This window comes from Ictidomys tridecemlineatus, chromosome 6 (genome assembly GCF_052094955.1).
Source record: "Ictidomys tridecemlineatus isolate mIctTri1 chromosome 6, mIctTri1.hap1, whole genome shotgun sequence".
Classification (NCBI taxonomy): domain Eukaryota; kingdom Metazoa; phylum Chordata; class Mammalia; order Rodentia; family Sciuridae; genus Ictidomys; species Ictidomys tridecemlineatus.
In genome coordinates this window covers 6,733,414-6,745,872 of record NC_135482.1, presented here as the reverse complement: position 1 = coordinate 6,745,872, position 12,459 = coordinate 6,733,414, and the positions used below count along the sequence as shown (strand labels likewise).

At 42.0% G+C, this 12,459-nt stretch overlaps 1 protein-coding gene and 1 long non-coding RNA gene across 3 annotated transcripts in view; one reads left to right on the top strand and one right to left on the bottom strand.

Annotated features, from left to right (window-relative positions):
- The window catches only part of Ep300 (EP300 lysine acetyltransferase), an 81,275-nt gene extending 69,307 nt beyond the window's left edge, over positions 1–11,968 (top strand). For both annotated transcript variants that reach the window (XM_005322217.4, XM_021724399.3), the window contains 8 exons: positions 142–292; positions 416–562; positions 1,276–1,389; positions 3,000–3,165; positions 3,862–4,026; positions 5,431–5,592; positions 8,020–8,301; positions 8,670–11,968. In XM_005322217.4, the coding sequence (XP_005322274.2) occupies positions 142–292; positions 416–562; positions 1,276–1,389; positions 3,000–3,165; positions 3,862–4,026; positions 5,431–5,592; positions 8,020–8,301; positions 8,670–10,877 (3,395 nt within the window). In that variant the 3' untranslated portion in view covers positions 10,878–11,968. The remainder of the gene's footprint in view (positions 1–141; positions 293–415; positions 563–1,275; positions 1,390–2,999; positions 3,166–3,861; positions 4,027–5,430; positions 5,593–8,019; positions 8,302–8,669) is intronic.
- On the bottom strand, positions 4,758–8,024 carry LOC144378498 (uncharacterized). Its single transcript, XR_013440220.1, has 2 exons — positions 7,566–8,024; positions 4,758–5,223 (listed from the first exon to the last, which is right to left on the bottom strand). It is a non-coding gene; the product is annotated as an uncharacterized LOC144378498 (long non-coding RNA).
- Positions 11,969–12,459: the final 491 nt, after the last annotated feature.

Below are 12,459 nucleotides of genomic sequence, written 5' to 3'. Positions count from 1 at the left end.
ATGAGATTTGAGATTGACCCTCAAGACTCATAGTAAAATTTCAATAATCTTGGTGAGGTTTTTTGTTTTGGTTTTGATTTTGTTTATTCTGGGGGTTGAACACAAGGCCAAACCTTTTTAACTTTTAATGTGTGTTCTTAGGGTTGCCATCTACCAGGCTTGGCACCTTTCTAGAGAATCGAGTGAATGACTTTCTGAGGCGACAGAATCATCCTGAATCAGGAGAGGTTACTGTTAGGGTTGTTCATGCTTCCGACAAAACTGTGGAGGTCAAACCAGGCATGAAAGCAAGGTATCTATTAATTTCCCTTTTTTTCTCTTATGGATCCATAGTTGTTCATACCTAGGTTCTATTGGTCATTCCAACCTGAATGATATATGTTGTGGTTTTTCCCCCCCAATCCGTATTGTGTAGGTTTGTAGATAGTGGAGAGATGGCAGAATCCTTTCCATACCGAACCAAAGCCCTCTTTGCCTTTGAAGAGATTGATGGTGTTGACTTGTGCTTCTTTGGCATGCATGTTCAAGAGTATGGCTCTGACTGCCCTCCACCCAACCAGAGGTATGACTGCCTTGCTATGGCTAATTTCTAATTTGTGTAGGGCTTGAAAATAATAACAGATGAAGAAGCATTACAGGGTACTAAAGGGTAGTGTGCTTGGTTGGAACATGAAAAATCTTAAGTATTAAGTCAAACAGATTGACAAAATGGCCCCCAAACAGAAAATAACTATACAACGCTTCTCTTAAAGGATATGAGTAGCAGCCTGGAACTAAACTCATACATTTCAGAAAATTGACTTAAATCTAGGTTGCTAATATTTGCAGTTGGATGGTTAGAAAATCTGTCTCCCGAAACAGTATGAAAGGCAAGAATAAGAATTCTGGGGCTGGGGATGTGGCTCAAGCAGTAGTGCGCTCGCCTGGCATGCGTGCAGCCCGGGTTCAATCCTTAGCACCACATACAAACAAAGATGTTGTGTCCTCCGAAAACTAAAAAATAAATATTAAGAAACTCTGAAAAAAAAAGAATTCTGTCAGAATATATTCAATATATATATTGATATAATATGTGCCATGCTGGGTATTAATACAGGAAGTTTAAGGCTCATGAATTTCTCTGAAAGGTCCACAATCTATTTGTTTACTAATGTTAACAAGCACTATAGTTGAAAGGGTGAGCAAAGAATGTAGAAGGAAGGGGAAGGTATTTTTAGCCACATAAAATAACAATTCTCTTTGATATGTCTTATTTTTTCTCCGTTTTTGATATAGGAGAGTATATATATCTTACCTCGATAGTGTTCATTTCTTCCGTCCTAAATGCTTGAGGACTGCAGTCTATCATGAAATTCTAATTGGATATTTGGAATATGTCAAGAAATTGGGGTAAGTATATTGATTATTTCTTTTAAACAACATTATTGTGGTGAGAACATAGGCGGAAATGTTTAAATACATAATTTTTACCTTTTCCTGACCTTGGTCTTATCTCACATTAAGTATAATCTGAACATTATTGGAGCCCCTCTGAAGTTAATGCTACTAATACAAAGGATTATTTTCCTAGTTTTACCCATCCTGCTTTAGCTTTATTTATTTATTTATTTATTTTAATATTTATTTTTAGTTATCGGCAGACACAACATCTTTGTTTGTATGTGGTGCTGAGGATCAAACCTGGTCCGCACGCATGCCAGGCGAGCGCGTTACCACTTAAGCCACATCCCTAGCTTATTTTCTTCATTGAAATTGAATGTTGGTTTGCAATCTCCCTCCCCTCACTCCATCCCTCCTACATACTGGGGATGGAAACCAGGGGCTACATCCATATCCCTTTCTAATCTTGAGATGGGGGTCTCACTGAATTACCCCATCTGGACTTGAACTTGTGATCTTCCTGCCTCAGTCTTGCAAGAAGCTAGTTATGGTGTGTGCCACTGTCCCCCACTAAGGGCCAAATCTTTATTTTATTATAGATGCACACAACACAATGCCTTTATTTTTTTGTGGTGCTGGGGATCGAACCCGGGTCCCGCCCGTGCTAGGCAAGCGCTCTATTGCTGAGCCACAATCCCAGCCCCATTAAAGGCCAAATCTTGAACTGCATTTGATCTTGTGACACCTGAGTATCAAGACCAAAAACAAAACTGTTTTGAAGGTATCCTGGAGAATAAAACGTGGACCAAGGCAAGGTGGTGATACACTTTTCAGTTTGCCTTTCAGTTTGCCTTTCATTTAACCTTTTGTTAAAATGGGCCATGTTCCTTGCATTAAAATCTTCGTTTGGGGGTTGGGGTTTGTGGCTCAGTGGTAGAGCGCTTGCCTTACAAGTGTGAGACCCTGGGTTCTATCCTTAGCACCACATAAAAATAAGTAAAATGAAGGTACTGTGTCCAACTACAGCTAAAAAATAAATATTTTTTAAAAATTTCTTTTGGTGGTAAAATATAAATCTGGGATTTTGATACAGAGCTAAATAATCCCCTCTCTGAATGAAATTCGCCATACTACTTCATGGCCTCCTAAATATAGTAGGCAATGTGAGATCCATTTTTATTGCTGTGTATTATGCCTAGTTCTGGCCTAAGAATTTTGATCTGATGTTAGATTGTGCAGTTTGTTATCTTGAGAAAAATTATTGGCTTCTGTATCGGCTCTACCCATGTGGTTTGAAGTTTAAATTCTACCAGGTGCAGTGGTGCACATGTAATCCCAGCTACTTCATAGTATAGGCAGGAGAATCTCTGAACCTAGGGCAGCCTGGACAACATAGTGAGATCCCATCTCTTATAGGCATGCATCACTGCTCTTAGCCTTCATATAAGCAGGAGGCTAAATTGACAGGCCAGAACCCTGTCTTAAAAGAAAAAGGGATAGGAGTATAGTTTCAATGGTAGAGCACCCCTGGGTTAAATCCCCAGTGCCACAATAAATAAAATATAACATTCTGTCTAGAATGAATGACCTCTTGGTATTCCTTCTCTTTGTGGTGTTAGATATACAACAGGGCATATTTGGGCATGTCCACCAAGTGAGGGGGATGACTACATCTTTCATTGCCATCCTCCTGACCAGAAGATACCCAAACCCAAGCGACTGCAGGAGTGGTACAAAAAGATGCTTGACAAGGCTGTGTCAGAGCGTATTGTCCATGACTACAAGGTCAGTTGGAGTATGGAAATATACTGTATTCTTGGCTACTCTGTTTTCTGTCATTTTACAAGTCTTCTGTTTGCTTCTTCCACATAATTGGTACAATTATGCTAATTTGATAAAGTGTCTTTATTTTATACAGATGAAAATTTTCAAAGAAACACTAGGTGTTAATAGTTGTAGATCAAGAAATCTGTTATGGCCAATTAAAATAATAGACATGTTATTTAAATATCAATGAATTTAGACCATCTTATGTGCACTAAGTTGAGGAAAACAACAAATTTTTTTTTTCCAAGCAGCCCAGCAAACCATTCAATAGCAACAATAGTTCCCAGTATTGTAGTTTGGGTCATTTTGAACATAAAGCCTCCTGGAATGCCAATAACATAATAATTAGAAGGAGGGCTGCTAGTGCTAGTGCCATCTCTTAGACCTAGCAGGAAAATACTACACCATGGGTTTATGTTAAAGCAGAATACATTCCTATCATCATGAGTATAGGAAAGGAAAATTGGGATACTGACATTAGACCAGGTTTTTTCACTATATTCATGCATGACACTAAATATCTTCCTGACATATGGGTTAGGGATAAAATCTCAGCCAGCTTTTAGAAGACATTTTAATACTTCATCTTGTGTCATATAATCAATGCTTTAAGAAAACATAGACATTACTGTTTGTACTACGATGTTTTTACAGGATATTTTTAAACAAGCTACTGAAGATCGATTGACAAGTGCAAAGGAATTGCCATACTTTGAGGGTGATTTTTGGCCCAATGTTTTGGAAGAGAGTATTAAGGAACTGGAACAAGAGGAAGAAGAGAGAAAGCGGGAAGAAAACACCAGCAATGAAAGCACTGATGTAAGGGCATTGTTTTCTTTTCACTGTCTGCCTTGAATCTTACAAATAATCCAAATAGGAGCTTCACTTTTTACCTTGGTGTGAAAGAACTCTTTTTAAATTGAGCAAGATGGCTGAGGACATAGCTCAAGAGGCATGTGTGGGGTCCTGGGTTCCATCTCCAGCACCATGAAAAAATTTTGGCAAAAAATGGTGGCTTAGAAAGATTTCTATATGACTCTGTTTCTCTGATTATCATCCTCTTTAGCATCAGACTCCCTTTCACTATTTAGATGAGTGATAAAAGAAACAAGAATTAATTCTGAAAAACTGACTTTGTGTGTGGTGTCGTTTTTTTCCCCCATACTGGAAATTAAAACCCAGGGCCTTGAGCATGCTAGGCATACCACTGAGCTACATCCCCAGTCGAAAGAATTATCTATCTAAAGGGCTTAGTTATGGATATTTTAGACCTTGAGGGCCATATTACTTCTGGCATTTGTTTTCCACCTTTTTCCTTCCAGTCTCAGGAATAAAAACACAGGGCCTCATGCACATGAGACAAGCAAGACCTGCATTCTCAGCCACCGCCACATTCCCCCCTTTAACTTTTAACTAAGAGCCCTTTCGTATGGCATTTATGGCTATTAAAAATTAGGCCTGGGACAGTTTTGCTTCTCCATCACATAGAACTTGGCTTAGTAACCCTGACAGTCACTTTCCAGAGCATATCTAGAATTCACTGTACTGGCTTTTTTTTTTTTTTTTTTTTTTTTTTTAATTGGAGTCCTAATTAGATTTCTGACTTATAAAGAAATCCTAGGGTTGGGGATATGATGTTGGCTTAGTGGTAGAGCGTAGAACGCTTGCCTAGTATGGATGAGGCCCTGGGTTTAATCCCCAACACCATATACACACACATACAAATTCTACATAGCCTTTTAGTTTAAAATATTTGGTTTTTCAGGATGGGTTGGAGCTTTTTTGTTGGTTTGTTTTATAGGCTCATACAATTCTAGAATGAAAGTTGGTAGGATACAAAACCAAGGTCTTATGGATCACCCGCTCCATGCACTCTTTACTACCCCATACAGCCATTCCTTGTTTCTTAGCCAAGATCTGGGCTTTGTTCCATCATCGGGGTCTGTGCACTGTGAGGCTCTTCTAGGCAGAATGTTAGGGATGCATCAATCACCTTAATGAAGGATCAGGTCTGCACTGGAGAAAATTGGGGCAAATATATTAGTAAATATTAGTTTGCTATAAATAGCAGCTTAAAAAGGAGAGAGTAAGTGAAGAGCTTCTGAAATATAAGTTTAATCTCTAGCTTAAAAGAGGAGAAGACTCATTTTATCTTCAGAATTGTTTACAAATCACTTCTTAATAAAACCTTAATGTTTTCTTGTCTTTCTGGCCACCATATAGGTGACAAAAGGAGACAGCAAAAATGCTAAAAAGAAAAATAATAAGAAAACCAGCAAAAACAAGAGCAGCTTGAGTAGGGGTAACAAAAAGAAGCCTGGTATGCCCAATGTATCTAATGACCTCTCCCAGAAACTATATGCAACCATGGAGAAACATAAAGAGGTAAGAGGCAATCTCCAAGAGGTGGGTGAAAGAAACGACCCACCCCAGTTGGCATTTATGATGTAAGCACCAAACTACTGAAAATTCAGGGGGGAGAACTCATTTGATGGTGATTGGGAAGAAAAAAAGAGTCTTAGTGGGTTTGTCGTTGGATTTATAACTCAAAAGTATATGCATAGTTTGTCTAACTCTATAACATTGTCTGTATTTTTTTATGCGGTGCTGAGGATTGAATGCAGTGCCTCACACATGCTAAGCAAGCGCTCTACCACTGAGCCACAACCATAGCCCTCGAATGTACTTGGTGTTGGTGAATGTTGTTTTTCTAAACTCCTTAGAACTCCCATTAGCCAGCTGGGCACGGTGGCACACACCTATAATCCCAGCAGCTTGGGACACTGAGGCAGGAGAATCACGAGTTCAAAACCAGCCTCAGCAACTGTGAGGCACTAAGCAACTCCATGAGACCTGTCCCTTAATAAAATACAAAATAGGACTGGGGAGTGGCTCAGTGGTCAGGTAACCCTGAGTTCAATCCCCAGTACAAAAAAAAAAAAAATTTTTTTTAACTCCATTAGCCATTTCAGTTTGTTTGTAATGGTGCTTTTGAGAAAGAAATGGGGAAAGAAAAAAAAATTGTTTGTTCCTGCTTTGGAACCAGGCATGGTGGGGCATGCCTCTAATCTCAACAATTTATTGAGACCGTGTCTCAAAGGGATGGGAATGTGATTCAGTGGTGGGTTTTAAAAAAGTAAAATTAGGAAGTAGAATTGGAGAAAAATCAATCATTCACATATATACTTATAACCCTTTTTTCTGATTAATTTTTTACATTGTTTATTTGTTATGGATAGTTGAGGATATAACTGGAGTTTCCCATAAGAAAAAAACAAGACATAAAGTTTTGTGGTGGTGGTGGTGGTTTCAATATCACAGTTCAATTCTTATAGACACCAAGTTATTCTTTTACAGAAAGTGGCAGTTATGTAGAGAGGGAACAGAAAGTTTGATTTTAAATATGGAATTACAACTATTGATTAAGCAGTTTCTTTGGAAGAGAAATAAATATGCAGAACTCTCTCCTGTAATTTATACCTTATAGGTGGTATTCAAGCATCTTTTCCCATAGTCCACTACTGTGCCCATCCCCCTTTTTTATTGAGGCCTAGCAAACTGACGTTATCAGAGAAATATAGGCTTGATACCATAACCTCAGCCATGCTATCAAAATGAAGAATTCCTGAGTTACTAATTGGGTATTAATTATCAACAATTGATAGTTACTAGTTCTTTTAAGTTTTAAATTGTGGACACTTTCATTCCATGACTAGGTTTTAATCTTAGGGCCTGAATTCTGAGGCTCTGGGGTAGGTTATAAATCAGTGTATTAGCTTCACTATAGATAGTAACAAAAGCACTGGTTAGCCCAGTACATTGCAGATCTTCCTGCCAGTCTGCTAGAAACTGGCTAAAACCAGCATGGGCTGCATAGCAGGTTATTGTAATTAGTTGAATAAAAGTTTATAGTTCTAGGGTTATTGTAATTAGTTGAATAAAAGTTTATAGTTCTAGGGCTGGGGCTGCTACTCAGTGGTAGCACCTGGTTCAATTCTCAGCACCACATATAAATAAAAGTCTATCAACAATTAAAAAATAATTTAAAAAGAGAGTTCATAGTTCTAGCCAGGCACAGTGGTGCACACCTGTAATCCTAGTAACATATGAGAGGCTGGGGCAGGAAGATCGCAAATTCAAGACCAGCCTCAGCAACTCGGCAAGACCCTATCTCAGAAAATAAGAAGAGGATGTAGCTCACAGTGATAGTTCCATCCCCAGTACCAATTTCAACACGCCGGTTGCTTGTTGCCGCCTCTAATGGTTATGGGAAATGATGTTTGTTCCAAGTTTCCAACCTTCAATGAATAAAAATTTGGGGGTTTTTTTGTTGTTGTTTTTCCACTCAAGAAACTTACCCTAGTGTCACCATCTAATGTCTGGTCCTGTGTTCTATTCCAGGATATTGAGTCAAATTGTGTTGAGTTGCCTTTCATTTTGAATTGTTACCAGCTTTTTCTTCAGAGACATGAGTATTTTCTTGATGAGTAGTTAAGCAGACTTTCTCTTTTTGAGCTTTGTGATTGTTTGCTCGCAATTAGATTCAGGTTAAACCATTAGTTCCATCTTAGACTGTCTTGAAGCAAAATGTATACTGGGCCTGATCTAGACCATTCTTATTTTTGAAGGATTTATTGAATCAAGTGGGAAAGATAGATACATTATACCTAATCAGAGAGAACAGAGAGAGATAGGTGAATAGGAGGTAAGTGTGGTAGTAAGCTAACCCTGCATCTACTCAGCCCGCTGGGTGCTGCTCAACTTCTTTCTGCTATAGTTGTACTCTATAGAATAAGCTTATCTGTTTGGCAGGTCTTCTTTGTGATCCGCCTCATCGCCGGCCCTGCTGCCAACTCCCTGCCTCCCATCGTTGATCCTGACCCTCTCATCCCTTGTGATCTGATGGATGGTCGGGATGCATTCCTTACCCTGGCCCGGGACAAGCATCTGGAGTTCTCTTCACTCCGACGAGCCCAGTGGTCCACCATGTGCATGCTGGTGGAACTGCACACACAGAGCCAGGACCGCTTTGTCTACACCTGCAATGAGTGCAAGCACCACGTGGAGACACGCTGGCACTGCACCGTATGTGAGGTCAGTACCAGGTTGTAGGAAGGAGGGGGTTCTGGGTCTTTATTGTCTTAAAGGGTAATGCAGACACATGTTACACAGTTGAGAAAGGGCCCAACCTCATGTTTGCTTTTTTTGTTTGGCTTGGTTTTAATTGTGGATGGACATGATATTTATTTTTTTATGTGGTGCTAAGGATCAAACCCAGTGCCTCGCACTTTTGAGGCAAGCACTCCATCACTGAGCTACAACCCCAGTCCCTGGCCTCATATTTGAAGAGGCTAATTTTACCTTGTTTAAAAAGGAGCTTCTGTAGCCTATGCCAAGTATCTAAAAATGCTTTTGAATGATTTAATTCTCCGAGAATTGACCTGCACTCATTTTTTCCCCAGGATTATGATTTGTGTATCACCTGCTATAACACTAAAAACCATGATCACAAAATGGAGAAATTAGGTCTCGGCTTAGATGATGAGAGCAACAACCAGCAGGCTGCAGCCACCCAGAGCCCAGGAGATTCTCGTCGCCTGAGCATCCAGCGCTGTATTCAGTCTCTGGTCCATGCCTGCCAGTGCCGCAATGCCAACTGCTCTCTGCCCTCTTGCCAGAAGATGAAGCGGGTTGTGCAGCATACCAAGGGCTGCAAACGAAAAACCAATGGTGGGTGCCCTATCTGCAAGCAGCTCATTGCCCTCTGCTGCTACCATGCCAAGCACTGCCAGGAGAACAAGTGCCCTGTGCCGTTCTGCCTCAACATCAAGCAAAAGCTCCGACAACAGCAACTGCAGCACCGGCTCCAGCAGGCTCAGATGCTCCGCAGGAGGATGGCCAGCATGCAGCGGACTGGTGTGGTGGGGCAACAGGGCCTGCCCTCCCCAACTCCTGCCACTCCAACCACACCAACTGGCCAACAGCCAACCACACCACAGACACCCCAGCCCCAGCCCACCTCTCAGCCCCAGCCTACCCCTCCCAACAGCATGCCCCCCTATTTACCCAGGACTCAGGCTGCTGGCCCTGTGTCCCAGGGTAAGGCAGCAGGCCAGGTGACCCCTCCAACCCCCCCTCAGACTGCTCAACCACCCCTTCCAGGCCCCCCACCTGCAGCAGTAGAAATGGCAATGCAAATTCAGAGGGCAGCTGAGACGCAGCGCCAGATGGCCCATGTTCAAATTTTCCAAAGGCCAATCCAACACCAGATGCCCCAGATGCCCCCCATGGCCCCCATGGGAATGAACCCACCTCCCATGGCCAGAGGTCCCACTGGGCATCTGGAGCCAGGAATGGGACCTACAGGAATGCAGCAACAGCCACCCTGGGCCCAAGGAGGACTGCCTCAGTCCCAGCAACTCCAGTCCGGCATGCCAAGACCAGCCATGATGTCAGTGGCCCAACATGGTCAGCCCTTGAACATGGCTCCACAACCAGGATTGGGCCAGGTAGGTGTGAGCCCACTCAAACCAGGCACTGTGTCTCAACAAGCCTTACAAAACCTCTTGCGGACTCTCAGGTCTCCCAGCTCTCCCCTACAGCAGCAACAGGTGCTTAGTATCCTTCACGCCAATCCCCAGCTATTGGCTGCATTCATCAAGCAGCGGGCTGCCAAGTATGCCAACTCTAATCCACAACCTCTTCCTGGGCAGCCAGGCATGCCCCAGGGGCAGCCAGGGCTGCAACCACCTACCATGCCAGGTCAGCAGGGCGTCCACTCCAGTCCAGCCATGCAGAACATGAATCCCATGCAAGCAGGAGTCCAGAGGGCTGGCCTGCCCCAGCAGCAGCCACAGCAGCAACTCCAACCACCTATGGGAGGGATGAGCCCCCAAGCGCAGCAAATGAACATGAATCACAACACCATGCCTTCACAATTCCGAGACATCTTAAGACGACAGCAGATGATACAACAGCAGCAGCAGCAACAGGGAGCAGGGCCTGGAATCGGCCCAGGAATGGCCAACCATAACCAATTCCAACAACCCCAAGGAGTTGGCTACCCCCCACAGCAGCAACAGCAGCAGCAACAGCAGCGAATGCAACATCACATGCAGCAGATGCAACAAGGGAATATGGGACAGATGGGCCAGCTCCCCCAAGCCTTGGGAGCAGAGGCAGGAGCCAGTCTACAGGCCTATCAACAACGGCTCCTTCAGCAACAGATGGGATCCCCTGCTCAACCCAACCCCATGAGCCCCCAACAGCATATACTCCCAAATCAGGCTCAGTCCCCTCACCTACAAGGCCAGCAGATCCCCAATTCTCTCTCCAATCAAGTGCGCTCTCCCCAGCCTGTCCCTTCTCCACGGCCGCAATCCCAACCCCCCCACTCCAGCCCATCCCCGAGGATGCAGCCTCAGCCTTCTCCACACCACGTTTCCCCACAGACCAGTTCCCCACATCCTGGACTGGTTGCTGCCCAGGCCACCAATCCCATGGAACAAGGGCATTTTGCCAGCCCGGACCAGAATTCAATGCTTTCTCAGCTCGCTAGCAATCCAGGCATGGCAAACCTCCATGGTGCAAGCGCCACGGACCTGGGACTCAGCACCGATAACTCAGACTTGAATTCGAACCTCTCACAGAGTACACTAGACATACACTAGAGACACCTTGTAGTATTTTGGGAGCAAAAAAATTATTTTCTCTTAAGACTTTTTGTACTGAAAACAATTTTTTTGAATCTTTCTTAGCCTAAAAGACAATTTTCTTTGGAACACATAAGAACTGTGCAGTAGCCGTTTGTGGTTTAAGCAAACATGCAAGATGAACCTGAGGGATGATAGAATACAAAGAATATATTTTTGTTATGGCTGGTTACACCCAGTCTTTTTTTCCCCCCTTGTGTGTGTGGTTTAAGTGTGCACTGGGAGGAGGCTGAGGTCTGAAGCCAACCGTATGCTCCTGCCTTGCACCTCCAATAGGTTTTATTATTTTTTTTAAATTAATGAAAATATGTAATATTAATAGTTATTATTTACTGGTGCAGATGGTTGACATTTTTCCCTATTTTCCTCACTTTATGGAAGAGTTAAAAAAAAAAGAACATTTCTAGAACCAGAGGACAAAAGGGGTTAATGTTACTTTAAAATTACATTCTATATATATATAAATATATATAAATATATATTAAAATACCGATTTTCTTTCTCTGGGTGCAAAGATGTTCATTCTTTTAAAAATGTTTAAAAAAAATTCCCCCTTTCCTCCCTTCAAGTCAACTTTTGTGCTCCAGAAAATTTTCTATTCCGTAAGTCTGAGCGTAAAACTTCAAGTATTAAAATAATTTGTACATGTAGAGAGGAAAAAATGACTTTTTCAAAATATACAGGGGCAGCTGCCAAATCGATGTATTATATATTGTGGTTTCTGTTTCTTGAAAGAATTTTTTTTTGTTATTTTTACATCTAACAAAGGAAAAAATTTAAAAAGAGGGTAAGAAACGATTCCAGTGGGATGATTTTAACATACGAAATGTCCCTGGGGTTTCTTCTTTGCTTGCTTTCTTCCTCCTTACCCTGCCCCCCACACACACACACTTTCTGTAAAACTTGAAAATAGAAAGCAAAAACCCTCAACTGTTGTAAATCATGCAATTAAAGTTGATTACTTATAAATATGAACTTTGGATCACTGTATAGACTGTTAAATTTGATTTCTTATTACCTATTGTTAAATAAACTGTGTGAGACAGACACCTGAGCTTTGTTTCACTTCTTGGGGGCACATCTTTGTCTTAAGTGCCCAATTGCTTAGGATTAAGAGGGGAAAAGGAAGACCTTAGTTTACAGCTGCCTTAACAGATATAATGAATTCCTATAGATGTTGGAGAATTTGTCCAAAGTTCAGAGAGAAAAAAATACTACATTCCAAATACCAGTAAGATGTCAAAAGTTGAGCTGACAGGATCATCATCATCTAAGTAAGGATGACCTCGGTGTCTTCTAATTATCCTCTTACCGGGGATGAAAATGAGGACCCACGGGATCACACCTGCCTAAGTCAAAAGGAAAACCACTAGAAGTTTTGCTACCACTGCCAATTGCCCAACAAGAATTGGGTTAGAGGAACCAAGTTGAAGGAAAATGTGTGGAAAGAAAGAAAATCCTGGACAGCTGAGATTACAGTGTAAGCCCAGCAGTTTGCTAGATGTTGACTATGACCAGGTGTTTTTAATTAGAACACTAT